The following is a 22,781-nucleotide window of genomic DNA, read 5'->3' as shown; positions in this document are numbered from 1 at the left end:
ACTGAATGTGTTAATCCCTGTAGAGAGGTTGTATCAAATTACATTGAGGCCAAGTTGAGATTCAGTATAACTCTGATTTTAAAAACAAAAGTATGAAGAAGAATTGGGTGATCAAATGGGTCATTCTGAGTTCACTCAGCTTATGACTAACACACCCTCAAAGGCAATAAAACTGCAGCAAGAAGAGACATGGTCATTTTCAAATGAAGATAACAGAGTTAATTTAAAAATGGTTCTTAACCTTCAGCTCCTTACTACAATTAGGAAGGGTTGGGGAAGTCCTGAGGCTACAGGGATGTTGTTAAGATCCTGAGTGTACAATAGAAGAAGATCTCTTGCCTTGTTTTTTGCTCTTCTGTACATTCAAAATAAAAGGTTGCAAGCCTATGCACTGAAGATGACACCTTATCACACATACTTTTTTCCGCATGCAATTACAACAAGGTTGTTACAATGACTGCATTGTAACAACGCATGCCATTACTCCGCAAGTCGGAAAAACTACTTCCTCAAGGGGGGGCACTATATGTTGGAATAGTATAATTTACTTTTCCAGCTCCAGTCTGTGCAACAGTAGGGAAGGTGTTGGATTTTAAATCCAACACCTTCTGACTCCTCCGCAAGTTGTTGTTCCGACTTGCGGAATAGTGGCATGCATTTTTACAACGCAGTTGTTGTAACAACTGGATTGTAATTGCATGCGGTCTTCCGGATTCGGGGTAAACGATGTTTACCCTATGCACTTAAACTTTAAAAGCCTAACAGAGCCATTACAAGATACACTATTAGAGAGAGGATACCTTATGCTTCATATGGTTACACTAAACATTGGTATATTGTTTAAAAAAAGAGACAACAGAATTCTTAGAAGATACAATGTATAAGTGTCTGCTTCAGAAAAAAAGAACAACGTACAATATAACTATCACCATACTGCAGATTTGCATTGCAGTGCTCCTGGTGTGATAGGGACGAAAGCCTTGACTAATACATGGTATATGTGTAGTATAAATTTTGTTTTTGCCACCAAGGAAATACCTAAAACAGTTTTTTCTTGAAGAAATCTTATGCATGTTTGGAACAGTTTATCTGAAAGGACATATGTTTCTACTAGTCTACAATAAGTTGCATTGGAGTGTGAAATATACTTATTTGCTTCCAGTATGAGGTGCCCTGGATGCGGCTATGCCAAGAGTCACCAGATAGGATGAGATTGTCAGCTGGGTATGCAACTTGTGGGGAAAGGGTCTGTGGAAGTTTGGGCAGAGGGACGAAGCTGCTGGTACTATTGGTTTTATAATAGATGCAGCTGGTTTTGAAAATGGTGTTTGCCAACAAGAGGAGCCAGTGGAGTTCCAACTGGATGGGGGTGATGTTAACTTTTTTCTTCAGGCCCTGAATGAGAAATGCTGCAGCATGTAGGATGCCCATCAGCCTGTATGGGATGCAATGGAGAAGAGTGTTAACACCATCTAGATAGAAAAGTACATGGATTTAAACAGTAGTTCTTAAGTCGCTTTCTAAGAAGAATGATCTCACTTTCTTTAGATGAGAGAGCAAATATCAGATTATGTGTTTGCTTTCTTGCTTCTGTATTTGTCATGAAAACTGTACTCTTCCATCTCACACACAAAAAGGGATGGGAGAAATGCTTGCAACAAATCTAACCACTGCCAATCATTCGGGGTAGCATTCCAACCGATCATTCTTTTGCCCATAATGACCCTTCACTTTGGACCCAGCCATATGCAAATCAGTCATGACCCTGTTCCAATAGGCAGAGTCCAGCCCAAACTGCCAAGCTAGGTCCTCCCTGAACTGGAACACAAGCAACTCAAGACCATTTTTACCATGATTGAGGCTAGTTGTCGGGTGGAGCTTGGTTCCAGGGGCACAGTGGGCATACTGTTGCCTCCATCAATTATTACAGAAACCATTACTATGAGAGATAGTAGAACTGAGAAAGGGGAAAAATAAGCGAAAAAACAGAGACACCAGACACTACCCCTCTTGCTCATCAATACAGATGGACACTGACATCTGCAGGTTGTAGTGGGTATTTAAAGGAAATATATCATATCTCAGTAACCTTCCAAGGTAGTTCTGGCCACTGTGAAGTAGTTATAGTTAGGACCTAGTTACCTTAGGAAATGTATTTTTGTGTGCTAATAACTTTGGTGCCGTTTGACAAATCTTCCTGAAATTTTCTAAAAAGAAGGATATCCACCCCAGCTATTTCTTTCAAAGTTTTGGTGTGATCTGTCGAGCGTGGGCCAAAAAAAAGGGGATCGCAAATCCTCATAGGAAAAGTTACAACTGCAGAAATAAACTAATGTGTTTTAACCCCTTCGCTGCCGCGGACATTCCGCTGCAGCGCTGGGGGGGGGCAGGGGGGCAGCGCGGTGGGCCTGTGCTCATGACGGAGCCGCTCCGTCATGAGCCACAGTTGAGCTGTGCTCATGACGGAACGGTTCCGTCATGACTCCGCCCATTTGCGTTGTCGCCCCGCACAAGGCGGGGAAACAGCGCCGCGCAGGCGGAGCGGCCGCCAACAGGATTGTCATGACGGAACCGTTCCGTCATGAGCACACGGCAACCTTGGCTCATGACGGAACGGTTCCGTCATGAGCGGGGAAGGGGTTAATGAAAGATCAAATATTAGAGGCATTGATGGAGTATCGAAGCTAAACCACACCTGACTTCAACCCCACTGACTGTGAAGCTTGGCATTCAAAGGAGTGGCGACTATCCTTCCTGAGAGAGTCAACATTTTCACTCCACGTTAGATAAGAATTTTGCATCAAAAAGCAAGTGCTTAAGTGTTTGACTGAAAAACAGGATGCTTTATCAGCGACACAATCTAATAAAAGTGAGCTTTCACGCAATATATTGGTATGAACCCCACTATACCCCAATGTAGGCCTATAGAGATATACGACCTTTTACCTACATTTGTCCTACATTGTTCTACATAACGGCTTGGCACTGACCTTTTACCTAGTTATGTGCTGAATAGATGTTGTGAGTTTTTTTCCCAAAGCTAGCCTAATTTATTATGCATGATGATTCTTAGTATCACAGCAGGATTACCATCTTCTGTATAATAACTCTGTACAAGGGTCATCACTATCATCATCCTTGAACAACAGGCTCACAGTACCACTTTTGGCTCTATAAGCAACGCATCTTCGCTGGGCAAACCAGAGGAGAAGCTTCCATGCTGACACAAGACACTGAGGTCCTGCACACAGTTCCTGCATGCAGTGGTCTGGCATCCCTTGCGGGGTGTCCAACTCGAGACCAAGACAGGGTCCTTCATTTTTTCTCATCAGGTGATGGGGTTGGCTCATTTTCCTAGGGGGATTCTTGGCTATATACTTACATACATGCTAGGTACATTTAGGGACGCTTAGTTAGGGTTCGCATCTTAGGAGTACGCTCAATTACGGCCATGTATCCATATGCCTGCATATAGTCACTGTTTTAGCTCCATGGTAGGATTCTACCTTTTATTAGCTCTGCTGGTGTTTGTAATCCTATACATATGTGTCTCTCTAATGATTGGCGCAGCAAACACATTTGACACTAGAATGATGCTGCTTCAATAAATACTTATTGAGAACGTCCCATCGTTTGTTCTGCGTATCTCGCTGAGAATAAGTAAGCATGAGTTACTGAGCCAAAAGTACTGCACAGTTTCCACAATCCCTAAGGGGTGAGAGAGTTTTCATTTTCAGTGGTTGCCAGAAAACGATTCACTCCTTGGTAAGGGCAATGGGCTTATATTGGCACTGCGAGCTAGATGGTCAATAGATATGTCCTGCGGGGTGTTTGGAATCAGTTTAGACACCAATCCCTTAGTTTATGTTATCCAAACAATGCACAGATCCTGTAGATTTATAGGAACAAAACAATATGGTGCCCAATGTGGTTTGGTTATTATTTAATGGTCAAATCTGAGTAGTTCAGTCGTGTTTCCTCAGACACCCCTATTCACAGTTACCCAAAGGTGTCTGGGGTGGGAAGGGAAAAATCCACCACAGATGAGTAGGAATATCCTAAATATTGGCTGTAGTCTGTAACGCCCTGCATTAGACAGCTTCTTAAGCTTTCCTTCACCGGTGGTGTGGTCCCTAAGTCTTGGAAGCAAGCAGTTCTCCTCCCCATCAAGAAGAAGCCTGGAGCTGACTCACGTCAGCTGGAGAACTTGCTCCCTATTTCACTTTTGCCCTATTTTTCTAAAGTAGCCAAAAAGTGATGAATACTCAATTAGTGGCACACATTAATCAACATAATCTTCTTCACCCCACACAATCTGGCTTTAGAGCCACTAACTCTACAGAGTCAGCACTGCTTCTTGCTACAGAGACAATACGCAGACACGTGGATGAAGGCTAGACAGTGGCGTTGGTCCTATTGGACCTCAGTGCAGTCTTTGATACGGTATCACACAAGCTGCTCACACAGCGTTCCAGAGCAGGGGGGTTGGATGAAGCCGCTCTTAATTGGATGACTTCTTTTCTGAAGGAACGGAGCTTTCAGGTGACACAATGACCACATATCTCCAAAAGCATAGCGCTGTCCCAAGCGGTCCTCCATTTTGAGCCCATCTCTTTTTAATCTTTATATCGCACCTCTAGCAGAGATTATGGAAAGGCAGGGAGTCACCATTGTGTCATATGTGGATGACATGCAATTGGTTGTCTCACTGTCGCAGGCCTCTGACACAGCAGCCTCTAATTTTTCCTCTTGCTTCCTTGACTTGCATCCTGGATGACAAATAACTGCCTGAAATTAAGTGGCATAAGTGGCAATAAAACAGAGATTCTAGTGGTGGGGAAATCCCCCTCCATTTGGTCATCGGCATGGTGGCCACAGACACTGGGCCCTATTCCGTCCCCCAAACAAACAGGTTAAAAATGTAGGAATGTGGTTGGACTCCACTCTTTCTTTTGAGGCACAAACCAGAAAGGTGGCAGGGAAGTGCTTTGAACTCCTGAGAATACTACGTAAAACTCTGGACGTTCTCCCCACTTCAGTCAGGAAAACCCTGGTCCATGCCTTGGTAAGATCCCAACTGGACTACGGAAACGTTCTCTACCTGGGAGCAACAAACAAATGTTTTTACAAGCTACAATGCATCCAGAATGCGGGAACACGCCTAGTTCTGAAGCTTCCCAGGAGAGCTTCCACCAGGAAGACTCTTGTTGACCTCCATTGGCTACCGGTTAGGGAAAGAATCCTTTTCCAAACCCTTTACATTAGCTACCAAAGCCTGCAGGGTAAAGGTCCGAGCTATTTGCATGACCTACTCACCCCCTACAATCCAACAAGCCTTCTTAGATCGACCGGTACCTACCTGGTCAAGGTTCCTAAAGTACAAAAGGCTAGAATGGGAGTGCGTTCTTTCAGTTATTTGGCGTCTAAGAACTAGAATGCACTCCCTCTCTCTCGCCATGCTGAACCATCGGAGTTTCTCTTCTGGAAGAAACTAAAAAACTGGCTCTTCCACGTTTAGGTCCCGTTCTACCTCCTTATCTGAAGAGTCTATGTTCTTAGCATGGGGACACACCAGCCGGTGTAACCAGGCACTTTACAAGTTTGACTATTATTATTATTGGTTTATGTAATCCAAACAATGCACAGATCCTGTAGATTTATAGGAACAACACAATATGGCGCCCGATGTGGTTTGGTTATTATTTAAAGGTCAAATCAGAGTAGTTCAGTTGTGCTTCCTCAGAGACCCCTAATCACAGTTACCCAGAGACGTCTGGGAAGGGAAAAATCTGCCACAGCTGAGTTGGTATATCATATGTATCCTATGTATTTGTTGTAGGTTTGTTCAAGCTTTGTTCAAGCTTGAAGGATTATAGTTCCCCACATGTGCATAAAACCTGATCTCTTCTCGTACAAAAACTTCCAAGAAAATGTTTGTCGAAAATGTTGCTGCAGCAGCAGTAAATGCAAATGCAGCAGAGGAAGGAGAGCAGGAAGGTGTCCTTAACATTTCAGAGAATTGCAGAAATGCACTTACTTTAAAATTAGCAGATTTCGGGGCCTCAACATTAGGTGGGACCGTAACCTTCATGATTGAGGCACACAAGGCATACAGGACAGATGTTTTCTATTCTTGGTTTGAATTCCCTCCTGCAGATGCAGTATCACATACGTTTCAATCTTATATTCCAGATGAAATACCAAAAGAATACTCTCAAAGCAAGGAAATAGAAGTTCCAGTAACATACTAAAAGCATATAAACTAGTTTAAAGGCGCCCTCCCCATACTACAGAAAAAGTGAGGCTCGGTCCGCTCAGCAGAGACGAAGCAACTTGGCCAGTCCTAGCCGCTTACACACCACATCCAGAGATTGATACATTGCAGCAGACTTACGTTCAATTCACAAAGAAATAATACAATTATACAGAAATCTTACACAGTTCGTAATGCGAACACTCACATTACAACCTACAAGGGTAACTCGTGCGGGTCACTTACAAGGGACTGCAACAAAAATCACCCCACAAACGCTAAACGTGATTATGGGAAAAATGCCCAACAAACGTGAGCAAATGCCATTCTGGATAGCACAGAAAATAGCATAGCTTGAGGCAGTTTTTCCGCATACAGGCCCGCAAGAACAACACAGAATACTGACAATTTGCTTGCTGATAGAGATAGCTCCCCCAATAGAGGATTGTACCACTTGGGGTACAGTCTTTGCTGCAGTTCACACCAGAATACACAGTACCCCCTCAATAGCAGTAATACCAGAAGTACTGAAACAAATACAGAATGAATACGGGTCAGAACCTGCCTTGGACTTAGGGATGAAATTGATAGCAATGTTGCCGAGGTATCAACAATTATGTTGGCTTACATAAAAGGGGAGGCAGCAGAGGCGGCTATACGCCAATGCCTGAGGGAATGCACTCCTGCACAACAGGAGCGAGACTTACCAAAAATTATCAAAGATACCTATGCGTCACTGAGTAGGGATAATTTGCGAGCTAGACAAGTGAAACCCCAATTGATGTGGCATCCTGAGAAGGATAACTTCAAGCAAGCACCCAATTCTTCTAAAATGAAATAGGATAATAAACATATAAAAATCAAACAAAATGCATCACAATCAAAGGGTGGGTCTTCTCAACAGGAGCCTTCTGATAGGAAATATAACCTTAGAAACCATGAAAATATAAAAAAAACCTGACAGGTATCTGGTTACTGATACAAGTTCCTCTCATTACTTTGAGGGTTCATCCAAAAACTCCCAGAGGGAAGGACGGTCAGAACATAGATCAGAAGAGCATGCAAAGTCAAGAGACACACATTGCCCTTCAGAATAAATGATCAAAAAAGAAGATAAACCTAAAACTAAAACTCAGTTTAAAAAGAGGAAAGTAGCTGGACTTAAAATAAGAAATACCCAGGCTACTGAGGACTCTGCTTCTGAATGGGAATCGGCTCTGACAATGCTAGAAAGTGCAGCAGAAATAACAATAGCTCTCCAGAACCTGAGGGAATTTCTGATGACAGCAGCATTGAATGAACACATCACGGTGGAAACACCTGATACTAGGGTAAGCGTCTTACATCGTCTTTATGAAATTATGCTCCACATGGAGGGGGACATACCCAGGAAAGTAAAAGGTCTCTTTTGGGAGAACCTGACATACGGTTACGACATTCTCTTAGCTGAAACAGATTAGTCGCCTGAGATAGTCATGGAGTGCCCAAAGGGAGAAGATGTAATTCAACTGGAGTTCTCCAAGCTCATTCCAGAATCAATTAAACATTAATCCTCGCAGGAATGGGCGTTAGCACTAGCTCCTGCATTATACCGCAATCATGTAGGGTGGAATGCTGAGTCACCTCCGCATGATATCCCATTAAAAACTATTCCTACTCCACAGAGGCAGTACCCAATAAAACATATAAAACATGATGCAAACAAACAAGTCAGGGAGATTTTAGGTCAACTTGAATACCAAGGTGTTGTTGAGTATTGCACCTCCCCTATGAATAATTCTTTGTTTCCCGTGACGAAACCCAATGATTCACACTGTCTAGTTTTCAACTACAGGCATGTGAACACCTACACAAAGACACTTGCAGTACAAAATTCATACAGTGCTGCATTAATGAATACCATTGTGCGTAAGAAATACAAAAGAACACTAGATATCTCAAATTGATTTTTCTGCCAAAATATAGCGCCTGGAAGCAGATATTTGAGACAACATTTTCGGCCCTAGGATCTGAACTACAATTTTGTAGACTGCCCCAAGGGCATAAGAATAGCCCCGGGTTGTTCTCAACAAGAATATCAGAGTTACTTCAAAATTTTGACGAGGAGGCATTATCCTATGTAGATGATATTTATCTGATGGACGATGAATTATTGGATCACTTGCACAGGGTTAACAATATCATTCTAGAGTTCACCTCTGATGGCTAGAAAGTTAACTTTTTAAAAATTACATTTGCCCACCGCAATGTCCTATTTTTAGGATATGAGCTCTCAAGTGAAGGGAAAAGCCTAGCAGCTAATCATTTTAGAAAAATGTGCTCTGACCTCCAAAGACTCTACAGTCCCTTTTAGGATTCTTAAATGTTGGCAGAACATGCATTTAGGATTACACAGAGAAAGTAAAACCCTTCTGTGAGTTAATTAGACTTGATTTTTCAGTTTGACATTGGACACAGGAACACACAGAAGTTCTATGTTCCTTACAAGTAGACATGATAGCTTCTAAACACTTACACTCATGTGTAAACACCACAAATTTGGTGATCCATGTAATAGTGGGGCAATCAGGATACACATACCTAACCTTCAGTGTAGCAGAAACAAATGCATAAAAATCACATTTTTACACAAACGCTGAAAAGCTTTTTGCATCCACAGAAAAAATACTGACAGCAGTACAAACTGCTATAGCGAGAGAAAGAGCACTAGCTATGGGGAAATTGATAATTGTCCAGACTCCAGTACCAACCTTAGCGGCTGTTACCAAACCAAGCTTTCCAAACGCGAAAGCACTACATTCAAGATGGATACAATGGGCTAATTCCCTCACTGCAACAGATGTAGACTATAAGTTTGATTCTACAATAAAAACACAAGCATTCCTGCAATACAAACAAGAATATCCTCTTCTGAATGAAATAATGCCTCTAGGTCAATATGAATACATAATTTACACTGACTGATCTGACCAGCCTGCCATAGGAAGTAAACAGCAATACAGCGTAGCATGTGCGATTGTGAAAAGATGTATGCGGGACAGCAATACACAGATGCAGTCTCTAGGAGATTGCATGGCACAGCTGGCAGAACTAAAAGCCCTAATACTGGCACTAAAGAATATGGATCGAGAATTCCGAACACTTGTGTGCGGTTCGTTTTACTGTGTCCAGTCAAAAAATGAATTTCTTCACTATTGGGGACAAAATGGGTTTCAGAGATGCAAAAGTTTGCATGATAAAGCACAAGTTGCTATGGGAACAAGTGGCAGGGCTGAAAAAAGGCTTGCCACAGGCTCACGTGATTCATGCGCTGGGTCATCAGCGTGCTGGCGTGCGCATTACAGGGAATTTATTGGCTGATGAAGCCGCCAAGGCAACAGTGAGAACTGCTGCAGTTGCTGCAATCACTCATTCCATCACGAGGACAGACAGACAAATCATTGTAACTGTCAACGCTACGTGTAACAACAGCTCAGTTTTGCCAAAAGGCTTTCCACTCAATTACTCATTTAAGCTAGATGTGCAAAACACTCCATATGCTGAAATTCCAGGTGTGGGGGACAGAGTAATACCAGACATGGATCGCAGATTAGGTTTAATTCTAGCTACTCACGAGGGTCTGGGTTCAGCACATGCAGGTATTGTTGCAACAGTTTCACTACCAAAGCAACTTTATTGGTGGTCAGGTATTTCCAAACAGACCAAAGGTTTTGTTCTTAAGTGCGACATCTGTTCCACCGCTACACGTCTACCACAAACACCATTACTAATATCAGACAGACCTCTCACATGTATCTATTTGGACCACTGCAGCCCTTTAAAATCTGATGAGGCTTACAGGTACATCCTGATGGCAGTGGATTCATGCTCTAGATTCCTGTAGGTTTGGATACAGGGATCGGCTGATGCTCAAACTGTTAAAAAGGATCTGCAAGTCTTTATAGGCAAATACACAATTGGCACATTACACTCTGACCGTGGCCCTGAGTTTAGCACACAGGCATACAAAGAAGCCACAGGAAGTTTGGTTGTGGTCTTGCAGTACTCCTCTCCATATCATTTTGAGGGAAATTCGATTGTGGAGAGGAAAAACTGAAACTTAAAGCAATCCTTAACAGCAAAAGTATTAGGCCCAGGTGGCAGTTGGCCCAATCAACTATGTGGGGTCCAGAGGGCACTTAATAACATGCCAAAAAGTTCCCTAAGGGGCCCTAATCCATATGAGGTCTGGTTTGGGACTAAAATATGGGTACCCGACATCCATTGTGGCAACGCAGTGGCGGATGAGAAACCGTTTGACATCAATGATCCTTTGGCTGTTTTACAGGAACTCAATGAAGTAAAAGGCACCATCAATGGGGAAGCGAAGATTGTTCTGGAAAGACCTGCCTGGGTACCAAAGATTGGGGATCTGGTCAGAGAAAAAATAGTGGACAAGAAAGAATTTGGGCCGTCTTACAGAGTGCCTGTACCTGTCCAGGCTGTTGAAGTGACAAGAAAAGTACTTCTTCCTTCTCTCGCCGGCAAGAAAGAAAAGAGATTTTTCTCAATTGATCTGATTAAACCACATCATGTGGCCGATACTGAATAGTACGCCTCATGGGCTCCTGGGTAGCCATCTATCTGCTCTCACTACCATACAGGAAGTTAAGACAGAAAGATTAATAACATTTGAAGTACAAATGAAACACAAATTTCAATTTGGCCTAATACCACCATCTATGTGAACATGTCTCCAAATTGGTCACCTGTCAGTTCTACAAAACCTGCTGAGCTACCAAAGATAGATCGAACTGCGTCTAGCTACTTCATCAATTTCAATAACTTTTCTCTGGATCCAAGTGAACCTGAGTCACCGCCAGCTCCTGTTTCCCACAAAGAAAAAATACGTGATTGCTACCTTTGGCTGAAAAAGACTTACTTTGTTACACCCTGGCTATAGCTCTGGATTGAAATTGGTCTACTCCTCCTAGTCCTTTGGATTGGTTTTGTGACCATTTTTTCCTGCTCCTGAATGGACATTATCTCCCAGTACGCTTCACAGTACAACATGTGAACTTGGTTCTGAAACCACATCTATCATCACACCTTGGTACAACATGTGAACTTGGTTCTGATTCCTGAGGGAATAGTATGGGATAGGTTTGCACTTGATGCATTTGGTCCTACTGAACTTTTGAAAGTACTTCACTTATTCAAGATTTCATTAAGTGATGTCATCACCTCCAGCACTATCTCTGATGATTGGGATTTTGAAACTGTAAATACTATGCTGTCTGATTTAGAACAATCAGCTGCATTTGTTAGTAATGAGTTATATGATGATACATCTGATATTGACACCATGTATTGTTATCAACACTATGGTCAGCATTTTTCTACAAAACAAGTATCCCACGTACTGTTTTCACTTTCCATCAATGGGAACATTGCCTGACACCACTAAAAGGTAGTTCACAAACGTTTGCACAGAAGTTTGCTTATTTTTCTGGGTTTAACACTTCAGACCCGAGATATTATTATGAGCTTGCGCCTACATCTGCTTCCTTTATTTCCCAGCTGTCTTTACAGGGTTTCGACTTTTGGAGGGACACTATAGACACAAAATCTGTCTGGAGGCCTAAAAATTGGCAAGCTCAGGGAACTGAGGCCTTATTTAGAGCATGCCTCATACCGCAGAAAATGATCTTCCTGAACAACTCAGTGCAACAAACTTCCTGTCTTGGGATAGCCAAGACCAAGGACCTGAACACACCGTTGATTCCCTCGCTTTCACACTCTGAGGGATGGAAAAACTATACGCAACATGGTGAGGATACACTAGATAACACAATACATGATGGCTCATACAACTCATCAGACCCCAATTGGCTGGTTTGGCCTATCAACACAAACAGGTGTCAGTTAAGATTCAGGGGTACCACAGAAGGGTTTAGTATCCATAGGCCTGGCCTACACTACGTACAACAAGAATACCCTAGGGTGGTGACATCTTACAGTGCTGGGAAGTTATGCCTAGAGTGGCTAAGAACCTAAACACTGTCCCAGGCGAAACAACACTTGTCCTCACTCTCCGAATACATGGATCTTAGGGATTTTTTGCTAGGTCCCCAGAAGCCATGTCTGAAGTGCTTCCTTTATGCTGTTTACAATGAGGTATGGAAGATCTCCCAGCAGAAGGCTGCTGAGAGATTGCATGAAATAGACAGGGCTAACCTAGAAAAGGCTTTGTTAGTGGTCAACAATGGCATGACCACATTGACATCCAGGATTTATTCACTGGGCAACATTGTGTCTTCTGCAAAGGACATAATAAAACAGGATTTGTTTATTCTTCAACATGGGCATTAGCAATTGTGATCCAGTCTATTATTGAGCTGGACGCTTCAATCACTGCCTTCTGGTCACGTTCCTTGGCGATAAAACAACAGTATGTCTCTGTTTTCTGCATACAATTTACCGGAAAGACAGATAACAATGTCACACAGAGATGCAAAGTATACAATGCTGCACATTGAAAAATTGGACAAATTACCTTTCATCGTAGCAGAGTCACCCTCTAAAGAATGGTTAATCCATGGCCATATACATTGCCAGTCATGGCATTTCAATTTCAATACTGCCTACAGTATAACCAGGTAGGTAGGTATGAAGCGATGGGTGATAGGTACCAACATGAATTGTGGGAACTACGGTACAGATTTAGATGCAGAAATGGGGACACTGAAGTTTTTCTAAGCGGTTCAGACTGCGAGACTTCTTTAAGTGGGTCTCTTGTGTGTCAGAATATTATGCTTCATGGAGCATCTAATGCTTCAGTTGCAAACCTATCGTGTCACTTGAAAAGATCCCCATCTGCTGTGATTCATTCAGTGTTCAAACTGCACTCAAATGGGAGTTGTTTGATGTTGAATGATCAAGGTTGTTGTGGGATGCTGCAAGGAATTGCATATCTGGCCACAGTAAGTTCCAGGGTTACTTGTTGTATGCAAGTATTGTTTCCACCGACCCTTACAATTAGGGAGGCACCATTTTGGCCTTCATTGAATGTTTCCCTTATATGGTTTGATTCTCTAAGCAGGTTGAAAGCCATGCTGTTACAGAAGGAAGTGACCTTAACTTCAGCCCATGAGACTTTTGTTCTCCTGTTTGAAAGATCCTCAGCTGAGATACAGGCACTAGTCCGAAAAAAAAACTTCCCACTCCATTTTGGGAAAATGGTACATCGTATCTTTAACATGTCTGATAAAAGTGGGATAGTACACCTATTTAGGAGCATAGTTTCCGGACTATTGAGTACCTTTGAGAAGATCTTTGGCTTTATCCCGTCGTTAATGCACTCCTTATTAGGAAGCGTTTTTGGAGGGCTTCAACTGGTCCTACTCCTTGTAGTAGATATCCTGGTTTTAATTTTTTGCTACGCAATGGATGTCCCAGTTTCCAAAGAGATGGAAATCGCACTCCTTGTGCGACGATGCTGTGAACGCAAGGTACTCCATCTGGGTACACCTCGGCTTCAGGAGCTAAGCGAGCATTGGTTCCTATCATTCAGATCAGTCTGGGTTGACTGCGCCTTGCCTGTGCTCCACTGCCTATTCCGCGGATATCAATACGTGTTGGACATATGTCTAACACTTCCATCGGTTGCGCCTCCGGACGTAGATGTACTACTGGACCCATTAAAGCTCCACATATTGCAGTGTCCTCAGCGTATTCCCATGTTTATGTCGGCATTCTTAGAGCCACCACGAGATGCTTCACCACTTGTCGGAATGGACACCGGCTCTGCAACAGTCTCACAGACATCAAGTGCTTCCTCAACGGCCGTTGCAGGAACCACAGAGGATCACCTTTGCTCCATTGACCTGATAGAAGAGGTGTTACAGGGACCGTCATCTGTAAAGGCAAGCAACAGTGATGTTGTGTCTCCCACACAGGACACATAAACATTTGGCTCTCTGTGTGCTGGGAACAAAGCGGCCTTTTCCAAAACAAACCAAATTGGATTTCTACAACATACATAGCATAGCACCATGGCTTTCGATGTGCTCAGTTGGACTAAATACTATATTGACTTTCTAGAGGACTTATAGAGCTTTTTAAAAATGTTCATCATTTTTTACATATAACATGTTTTTAGATGTTTTTACATTTAAATTGTTTATGTTTTTATTCTTTTTAGACAGACATATTTTATCATTCCTTTTATTTTATCGTCCTTTGGATGAGGAGTGGGTTTTATGAACCCCAATGTACCCCAATATAGGCCTAGGTAGATTCACGACCTTTTACCAACATTTGTCCTACCTTGTTCTTCATAATGGTTTGGCACTGACTTTTTACCTAGTTATGTGCCAGATAGATGTTGTGTGGTTTTCTTCGAAAAGAAAGTCTAATTTATTATGCATGCGGATTCTTAGTATGACAGCAAGATTACCATCTTCTGTATAATAACTCTGTACAAGTGTCAGCACTATCGTCATCCTTAACCGACAGGCCCACAGTACCAATTTAGGTAGATCCCCTAAGGGTACCTGTTGGGTATATAAGCATGCCATCTTCGATGAGAAAACCAAAGGAGAAGCTTCCATGCTGACACGAGACGCTGAGGTCCTGCATGCAGTTTCAGCACGCAGTGGTCTGGCATCCCTTGTGGGGTGTCCAATTTGAGACCAAGACGGGGTCCTTCATTCTTTCCCATCAGGCAATGGTGCTGGCTCTTTTCCTAGGGGGACTCTGGGACTCACACCTACATACATGCTAGGTACGCTAGGAACACGCTAGGTATACTCAGGTACACTTAGTTAGAGTTCACATCTTAGGAGTATGCTCGATTACTGCCATCTATCAATATGCCTGCATATATTCACTGTTTTAGCACCATTGTGGGATTCTATCTTTTATTTGCTCTGTTGGTGCTTGTAATATTATGCATATGTGTCTGTCTAATGATTGTCGCAGCAAATACATTTTACACTAGAATGACGCTGGTTCAATAAATACTAATTAAAAACGTCCCCATCGTTTGTTCTCTGTATCCCTCTGAGAATAAGTAAGCAGGTGTGACTGAGAGAAAGCTATTGCACTGATTCCACAATCCCTGAGGGGTTTGAGAGTTGTAATGTTCAGTGGATGCCAGAACACAATTCGCTCCTTGGTAAGGGTCGTTGGCTTATATTGGCTCTGCGAGCTAGCTGGTCTATAGGCTAACATATCCTGCGGGGGTGTCTGGAATCGGGTTACACACCAATCCCTTAGTTTATGCTATCTAAACAATGCGCAGCTCCTGTAGATTTGTAGGAACAACACGACAATATGTTGATGTTATCTTTGCCCTCGTACCTATGAATACCCTAAATATCAATGTCATTGCAAAAATCCCAGTGAGGTAGTTGTATTGAAGCCTGAGCAGGAGTCAAGTTAAATTATTCCCACTCAACAAACTTTCTTTTTGTAAAACTCCCAAAGCAGGTGTTTGTTGTAGAAAGAATAACGGGTATAATGGCTGTTAGAAAGTAGAAACCCCCCTCTACACCAAGGCCATTTTCCGATTTCACTCCAGCACTGAGCCATAATCAACTAGGAGTCTGGGAGGTGCAATTCAGTGATAGTCCCTCTACACTGAATAGCGTGATGCGAGTGCCATTGGAAGCTGGTGGCTAAGAGGCAAATGGGCTGTTATGAGAGCATCGGTTTCACACAGCAGAGTCAGCTGAGGCTAAGCCAGTGGAATTTCTATTGGCCCACATGCTCAAAAAAGGGGCGGCTCAACTAAAGGTTTGAGAGGCAGGGCAGCTGCCATTTTTTGGCATATCATGCGCATTCACCATACACTAAAGGTCTATCCTTAAACTGATAATGAGAGCTACAGTGCATAGTCACTACCAGGGGCCGTATTACAGAAAGTGCCCTGGGGGTGCAACGGGCATTTGCGCCCACTTTGCATGCCCCCGGGGCACTTTGGTATTACAGAAGGGGCCGCAGATGCTTCCTTCTGCAATACCAATAGAGCTGGCGCGCATAAAGCACCATTGCTATCTTCAAGGGGGCGTTCCCTCATTTGTATGGTGGTGTGCTCCATTCAAATGAAGGAATCTTTTTGCCTACACGCCTGCGCTGTATTACTGAATCGGGTGCAGAGGCAATAAAGCCCTCAGGAGGCGCACTCACTGTGCGCCATCTGAAAGGTGGCACACCGTCAGTGCTCCCCCTGATGGCAGCCCTCTACAGGAAGTAAAGGGGAACCTGTGGATCACTGACTGCACCCACCTGCAAGGGGATCCCTATTCCTCTTCAAAAGTGCAGGTTGGTTGCAGCCTGCACAGTGAAACAAGGAGCGGCTGTAAAGCAGCCACTCCGTATTTCACATGAATGCGCTGCCCCCAGGGCAGCACGAGTTGGTGGATGCCCTTGGGGCAGCACATTCCCCATAATGCAGTACACTTACCTTCATTGCGCCCGGCGCAATGAAAAACAATGTGCACCTGTGTAAAGCAGCCCTGGGAATAATGAATTGGAGACTTGGGCCTGTTTTCCAGACTCTTCATTATTAATTCCTCTATCCAGAAATGACCCAAGGATTGGCAAACCTTTCGGAAGAACACCAATATAAGAATATAGTCAGTTCATTCAGACACAGTATATAATTCAAATGAAAACCTTAATACAGGCTCAATTATCATAAGTGGTAAATCACTATTTCAACAAATACAATTCAACTCGAAGTGCCTCATCATGAAACCTACATGACAAAGACTGTAAAAAAGGCAGGAAGTCTGGGTTGATGATATGTGAGCTGTTTCCATAGAGAATTATCTAAAAGGAAGTTAAAACTGCAGAGAAGGCTTACCACAAGTATTGGGGTAACATATATTAAAGTTATTTAACTATTTTATAATTGAAAATAAACATGCAAAAATATTTGCTTAATGTGCTTACAGGCAACTTGTCATCATTCTTCGTCTCTGCAGGGGTGTATATGTTCAGGTAAAGACAATCCTCGGAAAATGTAAAATCTGGTAAAACTGTTAGAAATATTTCTCTCAATATTTCCATTCCCTTCAGGTCTTGTATGCACCTATGAATCAAAATACAGATATGTTGGTATTTCGTGAAATAATGTGAACTGTCAGACATGCAATGGAGCTAGATATCCAGTTTCTTTTTCTGATTTCATTTTATGCAAGTACAATATTGTTTATCACTGAATTGGATCCATTTCCCCTTTGTTAGAGTCATATAACATAGTTGGAGTACATAGTTTTAGCAACCCATAATCCAATATGAAAAACATTGAAACAATATTTTAAAAAAAATTGTAAATGAATGACAGAGACACTTTTGAGGGAGAAAGATCATGAAGAAAAGGAACAGGATTGCTATATGTGCACGCCATGTAAAATGAATATATGCAAATGAGACGGTGGCACATTAGGTAGAAAAATCTATCAGAAAAGTAAGATATAAAGTGCATAGAAAACATAAGGTTGATAAATTCATCATAGGGGAAAATATTTAAAAGAACTAGGAAACTGTAATTATTTGTTTGTTATTTTGAAGACAATGTATTGGAGAAGGAAATAAAAACAATGACTAATGGGTAACCAACAACGAAGTGAATAATAAAGACCTTATTCATAAAAAAGTCAGAGATCTTGTATGGGCACCTGTTTCTGACTTTTGAAAATGTCAAACTACCCTTGGAAAACTACAATAAGCACAAGTTTCTAAGATATTTGAGAGACTCACAAAGACTATAAATCGTTATGTCTGTGTGCCAGACAGGGGCATCAGCACATTGATAAAAGTCTAGGTTCATAATTAAATCCTCAGTCAGACCTGTAAAATGCCTGTTTCTCCAGCTACGTTTCTGAGGATTTATAAAAAATCAGCAAAGAAAAACTTAACAAGTTGCAAGTTTTAGTTCTTGGATTAGCTAAGAATCTAGATTTCATCTTTTGAAGCTAAGGATACAAATGTATTCATAGTAAAAGCTTGCACGAGTTCAAACCCATTTCCACTTCAACCATCTAATGAATCGATGTATCAGGCCTGGGAGGGGGAAATCTGATGTGTACATCTAAATTGGGGTTAGGGTAGTTTCAATCAGTACTTGTAGAGTGCTGCTAATAACTTGGGGTGTATCCAGGTGCTGGTGAGCCATGTTGGTCGAAGAGCCAGGTCTAAACCTCCTTCCTGAAGGTGGTCTGCAATGGGGTAGTGCGTAGTTGGAGAGGGCGGGCATTCCAGGATCTGGCGGGGAGATGGTAGAAGGAGCATCCCCCGGTGTAGGTTCTGCAGATACGTGGAATGCTTGCGAGGGTGAGATGTGCAGAACGGGGGTTTCTCGTGGGTATGGTGGAAGATCAGGCAATGGTTCAGGTAAAGGGGTCTAATGTTGTGAAGTTCCTTGTATGTGTGGGTGAGGAGTTTTAACAGGCATCTTTTGTGTATGGTGAGCCAGCGGAGGTCCTTCATATGGGCTGAGAAGTGTGACCTTTTGGGAAGGTCAAGGCTGAGTGTGGCCGCCAAGTTTTAGATGGTTTGGAGTCTTTTCATGAGCCCAGAGGTGGTGCCTGCATGGAGTATGTTGCCATAGCCGAGTCTGCTGGTGATGAGAGCTTGCGGAGACTGTATTCTTTGTGCTAGAAGGGAGCTATCTAAAGATCTTGAGGAGTAGGCGGATTGTGTGGAAGCAGGCGGAGGTGACTGTGTTTATCTGAAATTTCATTTTGAGTTTGTTGTCCAGTATGTTGCCTAAATTGCATGCGTGGTCCTTTGGTGGAGGGTGGGTCCATGCTCTCAGGGCCACCAAGTCATTCCAAAGGGTTTTGTATGTGCCGAAGATCAGAACTTCGGTCTTGTCAGTGTTTAAATTGAGGCAGCTGTCTCTCATCCATGCTTTACCGTTTTACATTTATTTATGGAGGTTGATATTTGTCTCAGTGGGGTTCGCTGATAGTGAGAGGATGAGCTGAGTGTCGTCGGCATAGAAAACGATGTTGATGTGGTGTGATCTGAAAACAGAACAGCAGTGACAAAAGGCATAGTCTGAACAATGGAAGGCAAATAGATTTAAGGCAACCAGGAAAGCAAAATAGCAATGAAAAAAGGCACAAGTCTGAATAATGGAAGGCAAATAAGATTAAAGCAATTTAAACTAACAGTGAGAGGGGAAAATAATTAAAATTATCTTAGGCAAAGACAGCTCACAGGCACAGGAGGAGTAGCGGGGCCTCGAATCTGTGGACGATCAACCCTATGTGCAGAGGGGCGGCGCTTTCAGGATGATGCAGCAGCTGGGAGCGGCAACCAGATCACAGGGGAAAGAGCTGCTCTTAATTTTAGATCAAAATCTGGATAGCAGAGAAAGACGTTTTGGAAGAACCTAAGAATTCTGCTGAATTATTCTGAATTATTCTGTGTGCTTAAGACAATACGGAGACAGGTGTTTGATAAACACTAAGGGACATATTTATGGCCATTCCAAGCACGTCAGGGCCCAGCTGTTGATAATTATGTCCTAGATCTCGGTGGCATATTTGCAGAGGAAACTGGTGCTCAGGAGTATGCAGTTGAGTTGAGCTGGTAGTTGGGTTTTGATGGGCATGGTGTTGGCTGATCCACGGGGGATTGTGTTGAATCTGCTGTGGGTGCAGACAAACAGTCCTTCTGTAGTGTGCGGGGAGTGGGGTGGCAGGAAAATCAAAACCAACAAACAGAACAGCAGTGACAAAAGGCATAGTCTGAACAATGGAAGGCAAATAGAATTAAGGCAACCAGGAAAACAAAATAGCAATGAAAAAAGGCACAAGTCTGAATAATGGAAGGCAAATAAGATTGAAGCAATTTAAAGTAACAGTGAGAGGGGAAAATAACTAAAATTATCTTAGGCAAAGGCAGCACACAGGCACAGGAGGAGACCGGGGGCCTTGAAATTGGGGACGATCAAGCCGAGGTGCAGAGGGGCTTCGCTTTCAGGCTGATGCAGTAGCTGGGAGCGGCAACCAGATCACAGGGGAAAGAGCTGGTCCTAATTTTAGATTAAAATCTGGATAGCAGAGGAAGACGTTTTGGAAGAACCTAAGAATTGTGCTGAATTATTCTGTGAGCAGACCATTTCCCCAGGTGTGCTTAAGACAATACGGAGACGGGTGTTTGATGAACACTAAGGGCCATATTTATGGCCATGCCAAGCACTGCAGCGCAGCAAGTCTCCTTGCTGCCCTGCATGATAGGGAAAGTGCAGTAATGTGCTGTATTTAAGTCAATATGGCACATTTCTCAATTTTCCCTGGTGCTGGTGCCCTTTTGGCTGACTAGGGCCAACGCACGCACCCTTGCAAGGGTGTCTGCATAGTAAGGAGGATTATATTTGTCCAGGAAGGGGCACCTTCCTGCATAAAAACAATCTCCTGACGTTTTCTTCCTCTTTCTATTTGTGCAGCGGAATGCAGCTCACATAGGAGGAAAAAAGTGAGGAGAAATATACATATTTCTACTCATTGCACCTCACCTTAGGTAGCACAGATTGTTGGCGAATTGCCAGTTCTACCACTTCTGGTAATTCTGGGAATGCGTCAAAACCCATGGTTGTGGTGTGAGAACACCCATGCAACGCCCATGGAAACACCTCCCTGGTGCAGAGTAATACAACGCACCATTTTGGGCTGCGTTGCATTTCCAAGATTTATGAAGCCACTCAGGTCCATGCAAGGTTGTCATGTGTGGTTTCATAAATTCCGTGGTGCAAGAGTGACGCTAAGGGACTCATAAAGATGCTACTCACGTCAAAATCAAAAGCCTCATTTACGAGGAAGTTATGCAGTGCAGTAAGTCACCTAGCTGCACTCCAATGCGTGACAGTCAAAGGGCAGGAATGCACCATATTTGAGTCAATATGGTGCATATGTGTCCTTTCCCTTCTGCTGGTGCTCTTTTAGCAGCCTAACACCAATGCAGGCAACCTTGCACCGTGGTGCAAGGGTGCCTGTGTTGCATGTAGTATTGTTTTTGTGAAGTAAGGGGCACATTTCAGCATAAAAACAATTTTGGGAGGCGTATTCCTCTTTCCATGTGTGCAGCACACATAGAAAGATAAAGAAACGAGGAGAAATAAAGATATTTCTCCTCATTATGCTTCCCCTGGGAAGTGGATCGTTTATGGGGCAGCCCTAGCTTTAGTAAGTCCCTGTCCCCTGTCTGTGCTCACTCTCTCCCCCACAACTCCGCAGGCAAGTCGCATTGCCTCAGTGCTCAGCCCTTCTCCTGGTGAGGGTTCACACCTGTAGCCCAGCAGTCTGCCCTCCAGCCTCTTTGTGACCTCCGCTCACTCTCTCCCCACTCTTATTTTCTATTTAAGCTTACTTGAAGCGTACTCATTTTTCATTAGCTTAAGCATTAAGCTTTATTAAGCTTACTGGACGCTTAAGCCTCTCGCTGCTTTTTCCCCCTGCCACTGCTGCCCCTGCAGCCTTTCCCCCCCACTCACACCCCACTTAATGCCGACCGCTAGCGGTCGCGCAGCGGACACGCGCACTAGGTGCGCTGCTGGCATGCCGAATGAGTGCCTAAGGCAAGCCTGTCTGTGCCCGTCCGCGACCCGACCGCAGCCAGTGCCAGGAACCCTGGATCTCCGGCCATTCATCGCTACAGCCCCACCACCCTCCACACACTCAACCCCGGAAGACTCCGAGACTGCCAACAGGCCTCGCCGAACACGACCTACGGACATGTCACCTGCCTCCATTGCCGCCACACCTTCACCACCTCCCCAGCCTCCAACACCACCGATGCCAGCAACAGCAACTCCCTAAGATGCATGCTCCTCAACATTCCCTCCGTACACAAACGCACTGTAGAAATCTGGAACCTACTTAACTCCCTCTAGCTCGATATCGCCTTCTTCACAGAGACCTGGACCAACGCCTCCTCCGCCCCCAACAACAACACCGCCATCCCAGACGGATACAAGATCCAAAGAAAGGACCGTCCCAACCACCCGGGAGGGGGCTTCGCCATCAGCCGCACGACCACCCTCTGCCTCACCACTTCCAGTGAAACCTTCCCCTCCACTGAACACCTGCATTTCCAGATCTAGACCAGCCCCAACGCCATACTCTGAAGAACCCTCGTCTACAGACCCCCCAGACACCCTTCGCCACCACCATCAACAACTTCATCGCCACCCCGCCATTGCCTCAATGAACTTCATACTCATTGGAGACCTGAACTTCCACCTCAACAACCCCAGTGACCCCAACTTCACCATCCTGCGTGACAACCTCGCAAGCATCGGACTGAAACAACTCGTCACCACACCGACCCACAGAACAGGACATACTCTTGACCCCATCTTCTTAGCTAGGAAAGGAGTCCACTTCAGCCACACATTGCAACCACCATGGCCCGACCACCACTGCGTACATTTCACCATCGACAAACCCAAGGCACCCAATCCAGCCCCACGCCCACCACGAAGGAACTGGAGCAAGGTGACTGACGAACAACTCAACTTCTATTTGGTAAT

General features: G+C 43.7%; 1 protein-coding gene across 2 annotated transcripts in view; it reads right to left on the bottom strand.

The window, feature by feature from the left end:
* Positions 1-22,781, bottom strand: part of LOC146776044 (fatty acyl-CoA hydrolase precursor, medium chain-like) — a 316,465-nt gene that overhangs the window by 231,712 nt on the left and 61,972 nt on the right. For both annotated transcript variants that reach the window (XM_085638270.1, XM_085638271.1), the window contains exon 4: positions 17,192-17,330. In XM_085638270.1, coding sequence (XP_085494396.1) covers positions 17,192-17,330 — 139 coding nt within the window. The remainder of the gene's footprint in view (positions 1-17,191; positions 17,331-22,781) is intronic.

This window comes from Triturus cristatus, chromosome 12 (assembly GCF_964204655.1).
Source record: "Triturus cristatus chromosome 12, aTriCri1.1, whole genome shotgun sequence".
In the NCBI taxonomy this organism is placed as follows: domain Eukaryota; kingdom Metazoa; phylum Chordata; class Amphibia; order Caudata; family Salamandridae; genus Triturus; species Triturus cristatus.
This window is presented reverse-complemented; position numbering and strand designations above follow the sequence as displayed.